Genomic DNA, 18,698 nt, shown 5'->3' on the forward strand with positions numbered 1-18,698 from the left:
TTTCTTGTTGGAATACCAAATGGTTGTTTCTTTATGTGACTAATAAGCTACATCGTATTTGAAGTCATTTAAATTAGTTACGAAATGTACAGTGAGTTCATGTGTAAAGATATAAATTATTTAGTTTGATTATTACTCTCCCGTCTCATATTATCTGTCATGATTCTCTTGTACATGCCCCTTTAAAAAAATAATTATCATGAGATTTTGATTACTTTAATTTACCCTTATTTATGTCTTAATATTTAATTTTTCTTTATTGATATTTGAACAAAGTTAGATGTTTGTAGTCTTCAAGTATAATTATTATTAAGAGAAAAGAAAAATCAATTTTGTGTTGAATTTCTAAAATGATAATTATTTTTAGTAACCATAACTGATAAGACGAGACGGATGGAGTAATAACTTGATTTGGTCAATTGGTTAATTTCCTTTTGAGCTAATTTTCATCCAGAAGAAAACTGGTAACTATCATTAATTAAATGGGTTCAATCAATGCATGCACGATTTTTCAAAGTAAAGAAGTTCAATTAGGTATCGAGAAATCGAGAAAATAAATATACATTCTAGTTCTAGAAGACGATACGCGTTGGCTATTATTGCCTAGGCATTTAAAACATTTATTCTTTAGGACATCTCCGACCTTTACCCTTATTTTGGTTTCCAAAATAGGGATTTTCTTATTTTGGGGATAACTTATTCCAACCATTCTCAAATTTTTCCCCCCAAAAGAGAATATTCTTTTTTTATATTCTTCTCTCTCTTCTATATTATATTATTATCTTTCATTCCAATTTTTATTTTTTAAATTTCATTAAACAAATTCCATCTTCTATTTTCATTAATTTGTAATTTCCATTAAAACAATTTCAAAGCGTTGTTGCAAAACTCCGAATGCACGTTCAACATTTTTTCGACATGATTCTTGTTTCATCGCAAAAATATTTCTTCTTTGCCGAACGTGGCTCACGAATAGTTTGCACAAGGGTTGACCATTTTGGATATATACCGTCAGCTAAATAATAACCCATATTATATTCTTGTCCTTGAATAACATAATGGGCGGGAGGAGCAGTACCTGCAACAAGATTGGAAAATAAATGTGATGACTCTAAAAATATTAATGTCATTATTGGTGCCAGACATACCAAAATATGCATGCCATATCCAAAGGTCATAATTAGCCACAACTTCAAGAATAATTATTGAGGATCCACTACGACCTGCATATTGTCCAGCTCATGCTGTTGGACAAATTTTTCATTTCCAATGCATGCAGTCTAGACTGCCTAGCATTCCTCGAAAGCCACATTGTTCACTGATGTGCAGAAGCCTTGCAACATCGTTAGGTGTTGGTGATCTCAAATACTGCTCGCCAGAAACCTCTACGACAACTCGGCAAAATCTCTTCAGGCTCTCAATTGCAGTCGACTCTCCAATTTTAATGATGAATGTGGATTCTATTGCCGATCCGACTCGTCGTGAATTTATGCGACAAGAACAATAACGAATAATGTATAAAAGAAGTCAACAATATTCACACTCACAACCACAACAATCCTCGGTCCCATTCACTCAATACTATAATGATTTTGGTGTATCTGGAAACGACATACCTCCCTACTAAGTTATTATGCTATTTACCATAGTTTCAATTTTTATGTATTTTAATTTACTGTATTTTCAATTTTTATGTATTTCCAATTTTAATGTATTTTCAATTTTCATTTTTCATTTTTAGCAACATCTAATATTTTATATTCGCACCATTCATTTTTTGAGATAATTATATATTTTTTGTACAATTATAACTTATAATAAAATTAACTTATAATTTTACATAAAAATAATAAATGCACGAAAATTAATTTATCAAAATTATACGCCAAAGCTAAGATGTAAAATTAATATTATAAAGATATTACATAAACATAATTAAGTATATATAAAGAGATAAATTAAAAGAGTTAAATAATAAAATAATAATAAAATATGCATGAATAGTGTACCCCATATTTGGAAGAACACTACTAATCCCCCATTTTGGGGGCAAAAATGGGGGAGGGTTGGAGCTTCATTATGGCAAAAGTTGCCCCCATTATGGAAAAATGAGGGAGGGTTGGAGATGACCTTAGCTAGAAATTTTCTCAACTTTTTATGTATGGATAATAAACCAAATTTAAAACGTTATGAGTTTTAATTTTGTTCCTTAATTATACAAATTGATTTTAAAAGGGAAATAACTTGTTCGTATTTTTGTTGCAAACGCCTTACAAATTCATTCCTCTTCTAAACTCATGAATATAATTTTAAGAAGATAGGTAAATTATTATGAGAACGAGTTGCCAAATTTGAGGAGAGATGCATAATTGACAACAAGATAATTTATGTTGAACTCCTAGTTTTTTTGTCAATTTCCTTACAAATTCCTCTCCTCATCTCCTAAAAAAGAAGAAGATAATTTTAAGCAAAATAGGTAAAAGATTATGAGAACGAATTACCAAATTTGAGGAGAGACACGTAATTGACGACAAGATAATTTAGTCGAAAAATTTCATTTAGTTTGACAAAGTAGAATGTCGTATATCAGGTTAATAATTTATTTAGTAAAATATTACTCCAAAGATAAGCATTAAGCATATAGAAAAATATAATAAATTATCATATGTCAAAGTATATTGTTACGTCCCACCTATTTATTCTTTAGTCCTTAAACTTTAGTGTTTCAAGGAAGTGTTATAATTTAAAGACGAATCCAAAATTTTCCTTTTAAAACATTTATCCAAACTAAAATGTTTTTGAGAATCAAGTTATAATTCACTGGTAAATTATTACTATTTCGTGTTCTATTTGTACAAGATTCAAGTCTTCCCTAATCATTCGATCTCTTTTTATTTTTCAATCTCTGATTTCCTTAATTATGTGAAAAAGGAAAAAAGTGGGTTTTCAAGCACAACAAAGCCGGTAATAAGCTTTACATAGTAATTATTGTTTTTTTTTTATTTAATTTTTTAAATTTTTATAGTAATTATTGTTACGGTTTGGAATTGACAGGAAATGTTATTTATTCATTACAGCAAATCATACATACCAAGGGATGTTATTATGGCTATGAGGAATGAAATAGAGCTTTTTATTTTTCCGCCAACCAAAATTGAGGTACCAATATATACTTTTAACTTTTTATTTTTACTTGGTCTTCCCAATATATACTTGTCATTAGAACATTAATTGTAGTATGTCTAGTGTTAGTAGTCAAGAACTCATACATTTAAAAGATGAAATTAATGAAAATGAGAATGTTTAGATTGATGTGTGCATATATTAGGAGACATAAAATTAGGAACGAAGATATACAATATAAGGTGGAGTGGCCTCCGTGGTGGACAAGATGAAAGAAGCGAGACTGAGATGGTAAGAGATGTAAAGAGCAGGGGCACAACTACCCAAGTGAGGAAGTGCGACGTATTGGCAATGATAGGCCTAAGGAGAAGTAGAGGTAGACCGAAGAATAATTGGCGGAGATGTGATTAGATATGACATGACACATCTTTAGCTGATCGAGGACATTATCCTAGATAAGAGAACATGGATGTCGAGTATTAAGGTAGAAAATAGGTAGTCCAAGCGATTTTTTTCTTTTCAGAGGGAGGTCGTGGCTCTAGTTTAGAACACCTTTTATTATTATTATTATTATTATTATTATTATTATTATTATTATTATTATTATTATTATTGTTATTATTATTATTATTATTATTAATTTTATTACTACTATTATTTTCTTTGATTTGATTATCTTACTATTTTTGCTACTAATACTTTTCTTTTTTCTAGTATTTTCATCATAACGTCTTTACTCTTGTATTTTTTAAACCTGTTTTAGAAATGTTCTTATTTAGCCGAGAGTCGAAAATAGCCTCTCTACCTCGCACATCTCACAAAATAATAAAGTATGCATACACGCTACCCTTTGTTATTCTATACTTGTGAATCACACTGAATATGCTATTATTATTGTATTAGAACCTCATTGTTATTCTACTATTTTAAGAGACAAATAATGAAGAATCATAACATCAATAGAGTTACGGTATATTGTCTATATGGTTTAGCGTTTGTTTTCTCTCATATTGAAATTCATGTCAAAATACTTGCTTTACTCTCCTAGCTAAGTTGTAAATCTTGTTCACTTTCTTTACTAAATATCCAATTAACAATATGGAAAGGATAATACAAAATTAACTCTTTTGGTAGAATTAGAGGAGAAAGAAAAATCAAAGTTTTAGGTAATCAATTTCACCGTCTTATCAAATATAATCACCAGTCTCTATATATCCCTCTTATAACACAAAGTGTTATCTAAATAAAATTTAGTTTAGCAAATTTTACATATGATGACATATATAGAAGTTAATAATTATTTTACATCTGCAAATTGAACTGGTACTTTCTAATCTTCCAATTTTATTTTATATCTAATGCACATATTTTAATAATATTTATATAATTTTTAAAAATTTATATTGATCTCATAAAATACATGTGTAACGTATCAAAAAACTATTATATACTTGTTGTTTGATTGAGAAATAAGTTATTCCATAATTAATGATCTCGAGACTAATTATTTTAGAATTATTATTTTACCTTTTCATAAGAATAAAAATAATATTATAATTTCACGATAATTAATTATATCACAATTTTATCCATTATTTCTAGTACAAAACCACCTGCGCTCATAATTTTTTTATCCAAAGCCATCGCAAATCAAAGAGTTCTCATATCACTATCCTTGTTGAATACTATTATTAAATTGAAAACTTCTCTCTCTCTCTGCAACTGTCCTTTCTCTTTCTCTTTCTCTATCTAGAAACTTTTGTTTCTCTCTCTACACATCAACAAAGAGTAAAATAGACAGAGAGAAGACCATTACATTAACCCCAGCCCCCAAAAAACTAGTCAGTATTTTTTCTTCTTTGATGATACACCTGGCAACTGTTTGACACAGTTTCAGAACTCCTGGTTTACACCTGTTGGATCCTCTCAATACTCAATACCCAAAAGAAAAATATATGCAATAAACCCAAGAAAAAGCCCCACCCCCCAAAAAATATTCTTTGATTAATTTCTATATACCCAGAATTGAATTTTGGGGAATCCCAAAAAATCCCACCTTTATAATACTACTGGGTTTATCATCATCTGGTCTAATTTTGGCTCTGTGTTTGTTTTTTCTGAGATTTTGGGATCAAACTGAATTTTGATCAAGTTTTGTAGTGTAGTTGAAGAGAAGATTAGTAGATTACTTATTTGTTGGGATTTTATTGGAAAACTTGAAGCCAAGTTTGGATTTCCCCCCCTTGTATTTGTTGGCTTAAGGCACTGTTTGGTAAATGGTTTTGAGGGCAAGTTGATTGGAGAAAGGTTTGGTCTTTTAGTGTTTTAAGGAGAATAAAAATGGTGAGTGGAACTTTGTTTCATTGTAGAAAGAACTCATGGCCACCTGAGGAATATATCAGTAAATCAACTTTACAATTGGTAAGTTCTAGCTAACTACCTTGTTAATTAGCTGGTAATATTATTTTTTGTAATGGACAAATTCTTTTTGTTGTTTATAGCCGACCTCAATTTGTTTAAGACTGAGTCGGAGTCGTAGTTGTTGCAACAAAATTTGTTGTTTTATGCCATGGAAAATAAGAACGGAGCCTTGCAGCAACAGTAAAGTGTGACTTATATGTTACAGGTTCGCCCCGTGCAAGCCGCCACTATTGCTTGCATTAGGGTGGGCAGTCTACATCATACCACGGTCTGCTCTTTTATGTTGTGTGAACGCGGGATGCCTTGTGCATCGGGCTGCTCTTTTATGCCATGGAAAATAATGAGACCAGTTGAATGTAATTGTGAATATATGCTGAACTTGAAAGCTAAAAAACATGCTTCACTATGCCAGGGAAAATGTTGTTAATGATGTTTGAAGTTGTTTTGAAGTTAATTGTTTTTCTTCCTTGTATGTCTTAATATTGGTCCTGCAACATAGTTCCAATTTTATCTCCTTTATTTTCGTGTTGTTTTATTTTGTTTGTTTGTTTTCATATTGTAGGGAGTTGCTTTTTGATCTTTCACTTTGATGATGTTCAATTTTTTAAAATAGTTTTAGTGATCTTGTGTTTTGCTTGCTGCAGTTTGATTTTGATAGTGCTGCACCACCATCTCAAGCTTGGAGAAGGAAACTAAATAGCCATGCTAGCAAGTTAAAAGAATTTAGTGTAACATTCACGGAGGCAATAAAAATGGTATGCATGTCTGTTTTAGGCTTTTACAACTATTGTCATATAGGAAAATTCCCCTGGATTTTGACTTGTTGCTTTGCCTTGTAATCTTTGTTTATTTTTTTTAGGTTCGGCTTGGTATACGTCTATGGTCATATGTAAGGGAAGAAGCATCCTATGGAAGGGTAACTTTCTTGATCTCATCTGCCTTATATAGATACAAGTATAATTTCATGCTTTGAATGAGTGCTGTAAAGTTAAGGGATTTCTGAAAGGTCCTACCATTCTCTTACATTTGCAGAAAGCTCCAATTGATCCCTTTACACGAGAACGCTGCAAACCATCAGCATCTCAGGGTGTTCCACTTGGAGGGATGGGGTTAGTGTATAGAGTATAAACTAGTGAACAGCTGTTCTGCCGTATTGGAATTCTTTTATTGATCTGATGAGATATCAAACTTATAACATCACAGGAGCGGCAGCATATCCAGAGGCTTCAGAGGCGAGTTCAAGCACTTCCAGATTCTTCCTGGAACATGTGAGACTTCTCCAATCATGGCCAATCAGTTCTCAGTAATGCTCTATCCCTCAACTCTATATTCTTTCAGTTCATATCTGTATTTGGATATTTTGATGCTGTTTTATGAACGAATGAGGAGCACTCGGTGTAAGCTCAAGATGTATGAGCTAGAGTTATACCGCTTTTATCTACAAACCACATCTTATATTTCACTAACAAAAGATTATCTTAGGACTAAAAGTAACATTGACACTTTAAACTTTATATTCTAATAACCTTTTCAACCACAAGATAGTGTAACCAACCTATGTTTGATTATTTATATAGAGAAAAGTAAATACTCATTGAAATAGTAGCTGAGTAACCTTCCAAAAAGTTACCACATGACCTCTGGTCAGAAATGTTTTGGTCACTGAATCTTGTCCAAAAATTTTCGGCCACGGGAAGCTTGTTGAGAGTGCCATCATTAATATCTTGGCGCAAAAGTTGCCGCTGGAACAATGGCCAGAATAGTGGCCAGAAGATATGATGAAAGGTGGCAGTGTTGCTGACTTGCTGGAATTGTCAATAGAGGTAAGAATAGCATAATTACGAAAAGAAGGAAAAACTTTGGCTGGACAGGCAATCAAGAGTTATAGCATGTGAGAAAATTAGAGGAGAGGAGACAAAAGATAACTCAATGATAGCGGAGTACAATACGCTATCCACATCTTATATTTACCTAATGAGGAACTAATTAATACTAAGTCTAACATTCTATGACACTATCAAATGGCTTTCAAAATAGCCCATCGTTGCTGGTGTTTTCCATAATCTTGATACTTTAAAAGTGAGTCAAATTTAGCCTTGTCATGGTTAACATAATGTTTTAGCACTCATAACGAAAAACATGGCAGATTGATAACTCGCTCGTAAGAATCATCATCCAAGAATTTCTACTAATTAAGCAGTTCTTGAACATTTAGCATATGCCTTATTTGAAGGTTGGCGTTTGAGTAGTTAATGAGCTGTAATGCTGCTCCCTTTTGACTTTTTAGAAATTGGCTAAAATTGGAGTAATAATGTTTATTGAGCGGTATTTGTTTTCTATGAGATTTTCCGTGGTGCGAGTGGCATCCAAAGTGCCTCATTGTTGTACGAACATATGTGAATTGAACGAATGCAACCACCTGTCTATCACTCTATCCTCATAGAGTAGTTGACTACACAGAAGAGGGGCTGGAAAAACAAAAATGAAAGAATTGTCCCCACTGATATAGACGAGAGTAGTGAGTCAGAAATCATGTTGCTTAGCTTGGAATCTTTCATCTTGAAGTTAGTACATGTGATGTCGGCAGGTACTATATATTGTTTTAAGATATACTGAAGGTGTAGAGATTATGGTGTTTTGTGTGTTAGTCGAACCAAAGACCAATCACAGTTTCATTATTGAATCAAATCCATATCGGGTTCAGAGGAATTTATGATAAAGCATTGTTGGAGATGAAGCGTTACAGAGCAATACACACTTGAAGGACACGATTCCATTGCAGATCTGTAAGTTGGGGCTAGCCGATCCAGCTGGCTTTCTAGAGCGAGTATATGCATTTGATAGAGTTAACAGTTCTGTATCGTGATATGCTGTCAAGTACCTCAAAAAAAAAAAAGTACTTGAAGCAGTTAGTTATAACAAGGCCTGTGATTTGTTGCTTGGGAAGACTGTTTTTTGTCTTGGATGTATGATTGAAGCACTTAATTTATCATGATTCTTCCTTTTTAATGCAGATTTTTATATCCCGGGATGGAGGAAACAAAAAGTATGCATCCGTTTTATCTCCGGGAGAACATGAAGGGCTAGGGTAAGGAACTAAGTTTCTGAGGAGTAATTTCAACTTCATCCTGACTGATAGTAGCCGACTGATAGTAGATTTCTTCATCTATTTTTTTGGGGGGTGGGGCGATGGGGGAGTGGAGGAGGGCGTTCTGAGAACACTTATGTTCCTTAACATCCATCTTCCTTCCGTTTCTGATATTTTTTATCCATTTCTTGCATTCATTAGCTAGATCACTGGAATCTTTGAACTAAAAGAAAAATCAACTTCCAAACTCGATCACATACCATATTTAGCAGAAAAAAAAAATGAATCTTCTGTTGAAATAAAGAGAAAGTTTAGCAGTTGATGGACCACCTTGCTGAAATTTGTCTCGAAGATAGAAAATGAAAAAAAGTCCCTTTGATGCCATACTGTTGGTAATTCAATTAAACTGGCACCTGTCGCTTTTGTGCTAATGCGTACAGGAGGTGTACTATGTTGAAACGAGGTGCGAATTGATTTGTTTATCATGAAGTAAATAAGCTTTACTCTGAAAAACCCTGACCTGATAGCTGAATTCCATTACATTTCAAGAGGGAATAGAAAAGGAGGGAAAGGTAAAATGAGAAGATTCTTATGTCTATATGGTCTTCCTCTTACAGGAAAGCAAGTGATCATGGTATATCGTCGTGGGGCTGGAATCTGAGTGGACAGCATTCTACATATCATGCACTCTTTCCTAGGGCTTGGACAGTATATGATGGTACTGTGCTACTCATCTAGAGTATTTCTTTATCTGATATGTTGACTCAGTTTCTATAGATTTCATTTTAATTTTTCCTTTCATATCCAGGTGAACCAGACCCAGAACTGAAAGTTTCTTGTCGGCAAATATCACCGTTCATCCCACATGACTACAGAGAGAGCAGCCTTCCTACATCTGTTTTTGTTTACACTGTATGCATACTTTAAAGTCCTGCTATATAACCTTTTTATGCTGCTTCTCGTTCTCTAGAATCATGTGATACTTTAATCTGATGAAGTAACTGTAATTCAATGACTTAGAAAATAAAATTGCCATTCTTATGATTCATGACTTCCCTTTGACCATAATATAATTCATACATCTATTGCATGATCACGAAGTGAAACACAATTGAGGATGCTAAATGCAACTTTGCAGCACGAGCTATCATCTATGAAGATCTTGTCTTGTGGTGGAATTAAAAGTCACGTTAATGGTTCATGCGGATCAATATTTTCATAAATGCTATCTTCAATACTCAGAATCGTAAATGCCAATTATCACTTTTTGCATTCTTTATTCACCATTAGCTGTTTCTCTTTGCAAGAAAGTCAATTGTGTCATTTGAGGAAAAGTAAACATATTTGTCTCTGTTGGGGGGGATCAGTAATCAGTAGGAGTATCCTGCTATTTCTACTGTTATCCCTGTGTTATTGTCTCAGAATTTCGTTGTCACTTTTTTGAGCTATTTTACAACCCGATTTGAGTGTTCGGTATGAACTAATTTTTACCAAATTGTAAATTGTCTACACCTCAATCTATTCTGAACTCTGCACAATTAGAGATCTTGTCTAACGACGTTCTTTATTGTTTGTAATAGACCATATTTTTTATTGGCGTAGACAAGTGATAGAGCTATAGAAAGTTCTATTTATGCATGATACCTGTGATGTGTATCAAGAACAGTTGATAAGATTTTATCTATTTTACAACAGCAGCAAACCTGGTAGTTTCCCACAAGTGGGGTCTGGGGAGGGTAAGATGTATGCAGCCTTACCCCTACCCCTGGAAGGGAAGACAGGTTGTATCCGATAGACCCTCGGCCAGAGAACGACAAGATTTTATCTATTTTATCAACAAAAAAAAAATCAAGATCAGTTGATAAGATGATGACAAGACTTCAACAAATATCTTCCAACATGCTGTTTTTGGACTTTTTTTGATCCATAAATTTTTTGTAAAATGCAAACATGCGTAACTCTAATGCAAAAAGTCATAATTCTTTTGGAAATTAATGAAGTGATGTTACCTAATGTCAGCATTAAATTTGATCTGAGGGACTTAATTAACTGCTCCTCTTGTGTGCTTATTAGCGTCTTTCTTTTGTTTCTTTGGTAGTTGGTGAACACTGGGAAGGAAAGGGCACAAGTTAGCCTTCTTCTTACATGGGCGGTAAGTGGTTCCACACTTCTGGTTGTTGCGAATTGCGATTATGTTCGATTCAGTAAAATACTATGGGATTATTCAATATTCAGTCACAATTATTTGTTTTATACAGAATTCAATTGGAGGTGTCTCACACCTATCAGGAGATCACGCGAACGAACCATTTATGTGAGTATTTATCATTCAATCTCTTTTAGCTTCCATATACTTGTGGTTTTGCAATTGATTTTCAACCCTTATTTATCTTACTTTTGACAGAGGTGAAGATGGAGTCTCTGGCGTACTCCTACATCACAAGCAAGTCATCAAACCTTATTAGCTAGATATGACGGTTGGTTTGCAGATGTTCCTTGGTATTTTCAGTTTTCTAGTTGGTGAAAGTCAAGGAAAGGTTGTGACTGGAGAAGTGAAAAAGGGCAATTGTGGATCTCTAAGATGTCAAAAGTTACAAACAACTTCCAGAGAGACACTAAATATGTCTTCTTTTATCCTGACGATTTGACTAGTCAATAAAATACAAGATCTAGGATTAAGTTGGAGAGTAGTGTTTCATAGTGCTATCAAAATATCCTTTATATTTCTGGGCTCTTAAGTCTTAATTGATCCCTTCTCTTGAGCTAAGAGCTGCTGTTAAAACAAGGGACAGGCCTAATTCTTTCAGCCATTATAGAATAGTCATCCATTATTCTTTTTTTAGTATAAACTTTTGACCATCAAAGAACACATATTGGTTTTGGACAATTTTCCTCTGTTTTACCCATACGAGATATGAGGGACTTCGAAACTTTTCTCATTTGAACATTTACTTTAATGAGACAGTTATCCACTGTGAGGTTTTGAAGCACGCGACCTGAACTCAAAGAGGCAAGGGGATGTCTGTGTACAGTATTAACTAATCCATATGACAGACTGACTTTTGAGTAGAGCAAAAGATTAAAATGATAACAAGCTTATATTTTCTTTCTGGTTTAGCAAGCTAGTGCTTTGTTATTGCTTATTACTGTACTGCCTTGATTTGGCGGCTTTCCCTCGGTGATGGTCTTGAGTTGCTTTTAATGAGGAGAAAAACATGGTATTAATTGCTAGTAACAATTATTGACCTTTCTGAGGGGTGTCCCTCTGGGGAAACTGACATCTTTGGTCATAACAAAAGGGAAAACGACTTTTATTCCATGCATCATGGTCGGGTTTTCCCCCCTCTTTTGTGGGCTCACTTTTGTAAGTTGAAATTTTGAGTGTCATGTTAACTCTTGTGTTGTTGGCTGGGCTGCAGGACAAAAGAAAATCCTCCTGTTACTTTCGCTGTAGCTGCATGCGAAACTCAGAATGTCAGCGTTACTGTTTTACCCTGTTTCGGCATGTCTGAGGGAAGCTGTGTAACAGCAAAGGATATGTGGGGTAAAATGGTTGAGGTAATAGCTTAAACTATTTTCTGATAGTTAAGACTTTTCGGTGCGTCATTGAACCTTGAACAGATGGTCCATTATCGTCCTTTTTATCGTATCTGGAGACAAGTCCTGCATCAGTCTATAGGGGTTTAAAATTTCTATCAACACTAGTTCTATTTGGCTTTATTATATATGTTTCTCATGATTGCCTTGTATGTTTTTTAAGGATGGGCATTTTGATCGAGAGAACTTCAGCAAAGGACCAAGCATGCCATCATCACCTGGGGAGACACATTGTGCTGCAGTTTCTGCAACCGCATGGGTTGAACCACATGGAAAATGTACCGTGGCATTTGCTGTTGCTTGGTCATCTCCTCAAGTTAAATTCATGAAAGGAAAGTCATATTATAGGTAATATTTCATATTATATAAATTGTGTTCCCATATTGTTAAAATTTAGAATTTTTGAGACTTCTGCATATTTACCTTTTGTCTAAATTCTAAAACATAAGTATTTTGATTATAAATGTGTTCAGCACAATTATCCTCGAAAATGTAAATCATAAGGAGGTGAATAGGCAACAAGAAAGGAATCTCTGTCATCATTATATCAGGAGTTCGTCATATTTTAGAGTCAAGTTTGTCAAGCTATTATCATATTTTAGAGCCGAGTTTGTTAAGCTATTAATTTTCCTTAAAGTCCTATATGTTAGGGGACACTTGTCTTATTCTTTTTCTTTCTTTTATTTTCCTTCTCCTTGGTGTGGGGGTTTGCTACAGGAGGTACACACGGTTCTATGGAACTTCTGAAAGGGCTGCTGTAGATTTGGTTCATCATTCTTTGACAAGTGAGTGTCTCCTTTTCTGCTTAGGCTCCTGTTTAATTTCTTAGTTGTGCTTACTAATTGATGGCGTTATTATTCTTTTACATTGATCAGATTATAAGCTGTGGGAAGAAGAAATTGAGAAATGGCAGAATCCTATCCTTAATGATGTTAGGCTACCAGAATGGTAAGTTTGAATGTTTTATAGAGTTTTTGCAATTGTTAAAATAGCATTATGCTTTTTTGCATTAGTTATCATCACGAGCATAAGCATAATTTGAGAACGGAAGGTTAAAATAAAATTAACATGAACAACTTTGCGATAAGATCTGTACGACTTACCAACACTGCATACATCCAATTACATAGAGTTTTTACCAAGATTTTATCACATAATATATTATATATACTCCTTGCTTTCTGTGTTCCTGCTTGTGGAAGATTCAAATAATTCCACATATGAGTGGTCCATTTGAAACAACTATATTGTGCGTAATTAAAGTAGTCCGGTAACATTTCATGATTTTCTTATAAACCACAGAACTAGTTGTTCATCAGTGTTATTTTGAAGTCAAACACGGTACATGAAGTGAGGTTGGAAAATACATGCTAGAGCCTATTATAGTGACCATTATTTTAGTCTTTCCTTTTGACACATGCCATTCGAGTGGTCAGACATGGAATGGGACAGGTGAAGAATGTGAAGGGAGAACCGCTGTTGCCTTTTCTTTTCTTATAATATTTTCCTGAATGTGAAGTGGCCCGAATGATAACAATTTTGAAGTTAGTTGTTTTGACAATTTACTTGTATTTTTAAATTGCTATTACTTTTATACTTTTTTCCTCTTGGAGTCCATGCAGACTTAGGGCTCAATGGAAGAAGAAAAAAGTATATAGGCGATACCGAATAGTTGGGAATATGTTTTAGTCATGTTAGTACATTTACTTTAGGTCCTAAGCTTTTTAGGAATTTTTTAGACTTGTCTGAGATTTATATGCCGGTAGAAAATGTTAAGGACTTCTAATACTTTTTATGTTTATTTGTATAAATTTGGCTCGAGTTTAAATGGATAAACATGATTACTGAGAATTGATATAGCAGACTCCAACTTGTTTGAGACTGAGGCTTAGTTATTGTATTACTTTTGTACTTTTCACTCTTTCTTCTAGCTATTGGTAGCTTGTTTACATTTACTGCCATTTACAAAGTTCATATTTCACTATTTTGTGTTTGTACGTTTTCATGAGTTGTAGGTGAATATTAGTATTTTATATGCTCTGTTCACATAGCGATCGAATGTATGTCTGGTGGAGTGCTGAACTATTACGACTTCTGAATTTTACAGGTACAAGTTTACACTGTTTAACGAGCTGTATTTTCTGGTGGCTGGTGGAACATTGTGGATTGGTATTCTTCTTTTCTTTCATTCTACAATATAAGCTTATTATTATCTTAATTTCTTGAATGAATCCCACATTATAAGTGCTATATTAAATCTCTCATTTTGCCGCTTGAAACGCCTATTGGTTCTGAATGGATGATTGGGTGTGTTTCCTAGTCTACACAGATGAGTAGAGGTTTTTGTGGGTTGAGGGAAGACACGTGATTGCTTCTGCTGCTCTCTTCTGTTATTCTTTTGAACCTTGAGTGGAATTCTTCCAAAGTCGGCAGCATCCTACTAAGTCTATAGTTTGTGGGACTCTAGGAGGAGTGGCCACGCGGTCTGAGTCTCTCAAAATTTTACTTGCAGAGTTGTAAGGAGGAGATGAAAATGTCCTGTGACTATTTTAGAGATCTTTATTATTTCATGGATAATCGGATAGTTATATCTTGGCAGTGGATAGGATTTTGTGGCATCTTCTTCGTCTCCTGTATTTTCCTCCACTACTTCAATCACTTCCCGTAGCGGGGTTACCAAAGTCTCAGGATATCATGCTTACCTTGAGTAGAAGGTCTCCATAGGAAGTCTCTAGATTCATAAATCTCTCTCTCTCTCAATATTCTAGTCTGTCCTTAAAATGTCACAACGTTATTTTACTCAGCTGAATCAGATATTTCAGTAGAAGCTCTAGCAGATTTGTATGAGTACGTACATCAAATAAACAATTTCATGTGAGAGAATTGGGTTTCATCACTCATCTGTTGCCTGGATATACTACCTGTTCAACATGTTGCTCTGGGAACAAAGAGTGGCTCATTATTCTTTTTAAATTCGTTAAATCATTAATTTGTTGATCTTGTCTTTACTCTCACTTTTGTAGACTCTGGTGTTCCTTCTTCAGACTCAGTTAGTACCAGAATAACGAGACCGAGCAATGAAGTCAAAGTAACTAAAGTCAAATCGAATTATAAAAATGGTGTACAAGTGGAACAGACGGCATATAATGGTTATGGGGAAGGCAACCATTTCTCAAGTTCTGATAAGATTTCAGAATCAATTATTACTGGCAGTGATGATGTGGGTAGGTTTCTATACTTGGAAGGTGTAGAATATATTATGTGGTGTACATATGATGTGCACTTCTATGCCTCTTTTGCACTTCTTGCTTTATTTCCTAAAATTGAGCTCAGCATCCAGCGGGAGTTTGCCAAAGCAGTCTTGTGTGAAGATGGAAGAAAAGTGAAGTTTCTGGCAGAGGGTAATTGGGGAATACGGAAGGCGAGGGGGGCTATTCCTCACGATCTTGGAATGCATGATCCTTGGCACGAAATGAATGCCTATAACATACATGATACTAGTAAATGGAAGGATCTAAATCCGAAATTTGTGCTTCAGGTCTATAGGGACTTTGCTGCAACGGGAGATTTCTCCTTTGCTACAGATGTCTGGCCTTCTGTATGTGCTGCAATTGAATATATGGATCAATTTGATCGTGACAATGATGGCCTAATTGAAAACGATGGTTTCCCTGATCAAACGTATGATACATGGACGGTTCATGGAATAAGTGCTTACTGTGGTGGTTTATGGCTAGCTGCACTTCAAGCTGCAGCTGCAATGGCCATGCACGTGGGTGACTACGCCTTTGCAGAAAAATGCAAAGGCAGATTGATAAAAGCCAAGACAGTGTTTGAGGCAAAATTGTGGAACGGCTCATATTTTAACTATGACAGTGGATCTAGTAGTAACAGTAAGTCGATTCAGGCCGATCAGCTTGCTGGACAGTGGTACATGGCATCATCCGGCTTGCCTGATCTCTTCGATGGCGTAAAGATCAAGAGTACTCTTCAAAAAATTTATGACTTCAATGTCATGAAAGTTCGTGGTGGCAGAATGGGTGCAGTAAATGGAATGCATCCAAATGGAAAGGTGGATGAGACTTGCATGCAATCCCGCGAGATATGGACTGGTGTCACGTATGGTTTGGCTGCCACCATGCTTCATGCTGGTATGGAGGAGCAGGCGTTCACTACAGCTGAAGGCATATTCATTGCAGGCTGGTCAGAGGATGGCTTTGGGTACGTTGCTATATCATTCTTCCCGTGTATCATTTGGTGAACTTTTACATGATAAATAGCTGGATGATATACAAGTAAAACATTAGGCAACTCCATGAGTTAATTTTGCTACTCCTCTTTATCAACATGACATCAGACTCAGACTCCTAAATGTTTGAAGCATGGGAGACACTACTTTTAAGTAGTACTATACATACTTTGCTTTAAGAATAGCAAGTGAACACACTGATAACAAGAAAGAGATCATACAGTACATATTTGATCGATTGGTTAGGCATAATTCTTGATTCATAACAGCATTATTTTTTGATAAATCCATAACATATCAAGTAATCCATCACATAAAACAACTACATTGCATTTTATCCGATCTTGTTGTGGAAATTGCCGGCACTCTCTCTTCTAATTTAACTGTGGCATATGCCCTTCTAGTGCATGCACTAAGTCTGGCCAAACAATGGAGAGATGTTGAAACCTAGGATATCTCTCACCAACAAATTATGTACAGTACACCATACCAATACCAAAAGTGCTTTTTTGATTGATAACCTTATATGTTAAATCCAGCAGCTGTGCAGAAGTAATTTCATTCATCAATACGTTTCTCTCCATACTGCAAATGTCCTTTAGCCTCCTAAAATGCTAAAGGACAGTGATGCCGGATGATATTTCTTTCCTTCATCACAACGCTCCAAAAGAATCAGGCCACCATACCTCCAATCTGTTTTGTCCCATGAACGGTGGAAATGTTGAAAATAAAAGGATTATCTCATTGGAAAATCCATTTTATTTTATCTACATTTAACCCTGGTTCAAACATCTTTTTGGTCTGTGACTTAATTAACTTGCCAACATATAAGCTAACAGTACAATTTGCTAGTTTGTGCTCTTTGCTTTAGGTTTCTTATGTGGCTTTATCTTTCCATTTTATCATGCAGATACTCATTTCAAACGCCTGAAGGTTGGACCATGGATGGACATTTTCGATCTCTGATATATATGAGGCCTCTCTCAATTTGGGGCATGCAGTGGGCGTTATCAATGCCTAAGACAATCCTTGATGCCCCTAAGATCAATATAATGGACAGAATTCAAGTGTCCCCCTATACTCCTCAGGAGACGGGCGTCCGCAAAATAGTCGAAAAAGCAAAATGTTCTATCTTTCGCTGTTCTTGCTAAGAGTTTTTAATCTTTTGTAGATATTCATTCCCTTACTTCCGTCTAGGGGAACAGCAAAGGTGGCTGTTCGACAAATCTCTTAACACAAAAGGCAATAAAGCAATCTCCAGTACTAGACTCTATATAGATATAATGACGAAAGTTAGTATGAGAATTTGGTTTTTGTTTATCAATGAGTATAACTTTTTAACAGACTCATTTCTTCTGTGTATATTGCACGATCAATGAAATTTTTTTGGTGCATTTGTACATAGGTAAAACTAAGTTTTACAGTACTGGACTGAGACGGGTTTAAATGGAGCAATATGGAGTCGCTTCGGGTTGAGGCATAGTTGTGTTTGTCTGGCGAAATCATTTGTTTTTTTTGTTATGTTGACGTGCATATGTTCTCAAATTTATGTAGTGATCTAAAATTTTGTCACCTATATTCTAGCATTAGGTCATTTCTAGCCAAGTATAAAAGACATATTATCGATTTAAAACGCTGATGGAAGATACTGCTAAGATTATACATCAAGTAAACACGCTAAGATTATACACCAAGTAAACACGTGTGATTTTGCTACGGCAGAAGTATACGGGCAGTTTAGCTTTGAAAAAACTCCTTAAGATCTATAAGAAAGATCTATAAGAGATGAAGTTTATAGTCAACTCCGTTTTTCAAATAACTTTTTTTCCAACATTTTGCTTCTTAGTCTTTTCTAGTGTTCTCAAATAACTTTTTTTTCCAACACTTTTATGTGGATAATGATGTAATATTAATATGATTGATAGTTTAGTTTATTAGAAATTGACGAGGCGAATTAGAAAAGGACAAATAATTTGTATGGCTGATTATTAGCCATGTCCCTTTGACTAAGGGGCGGATATAGAGCAAACTTTACGGGTTCCCGTGAATCCAGTAACTTTTGCATAAACTTTGTATTTGTACTAAAAAATTTATTAAAAGTATAAGAATATTTAGCTTGGAACTCGGTTCGTTGGTCCAGTTATCATGAAAATTAACTTGAGATTGTTATAGTAACTCATAAAATTAAAATTTTGGATTCGCATGTGTCTTTGAGTACAT

General features: G+C 34.7%; 1 protein-coding gene across 1 annotated transcript; it reads left to right on the forward strand.

The window, feature by feature from the left end:
- The first annotated feature begins 4,737 nt into the window (after positions 1 to 4,737).
- LOC107777104 (uncharacterized) lies at positions 4,738 to 17,889 on the forward strand. The gene is made up of 18 exons (XM_075229305.1): positions 4,738 to 5,544; positions 6,189 to 6,299; positions 6,404 to 6,460; positions 6,577 to 6,653; positions 6,748 to 6,847; positions 8,559 to 8,632; positions 9,250 to 9,350; positions 9,441 to 9,544; positions 10,731 to 10,784; positions 10,891 to 10,946; positions 11,037 to 11,075; positions 12,052 to 12,190; positions 12,393 to 12,577; positions 12,947 to 13,014; positions 13,105 to 13,177; positions 14,337 to 14,398; positions 15,253 to 16,450; positions 17,389 to 17,889. Exons 1-18 carry the CDS (start codon positions 5,464 to 5,466, stop codon positions 17,627 to 17,629), a joined length of 2,820 nt encoding a protein of 939 aa, XP_075085406.1. The 5' UTR covers positions 4,738 to 5,463; the 3' UTR covers positions 17,630 to 17,889.
- Positions 17,890 to 18,698: the final 809 nt, after the last annotated feature.

This window comes from Nicotiana tabacum, chromosome 14 (genome assembly GCF_000715075.1).
Source record: "Nicotiana tabacum cultivar K326 chromosome 14, ASM71507v2, whole genome shotgun sequence".
Taxonomy (NCBI): domain Eukaryota; kingdom Viridiplantae; phylum Streptophyta; class Magnoliopsida; order Solanales; family Solanaceae; genus Nicotiana; species Nicotiana tabacum.

Excerpts from the sequence above, each read along its gene's own strand:
- LOC107777104 (XM_075229305.1), top strand. The coding sequence starts at position 5,464 with ATGGTGAGTGGAACTTTGTTTCATTGTAGAAAGAACTCATGGCCACCT. Across the intron at positions 6,300-6,403 it reads TCACGGAGGCAATAAAAATG|GTTCGGCTTGGTATACGTCT; the intron begins GTATGCATGTCT and ends TATTTTTTTTAG. Across the intron at positions 6,848-8,558 it reads TCATGGCCAATCAGTTCTCA|ATTTTTATATCCCGGGATGG; the intron begins GTAATGCTCTAT and ends TTTTTAATGCAG.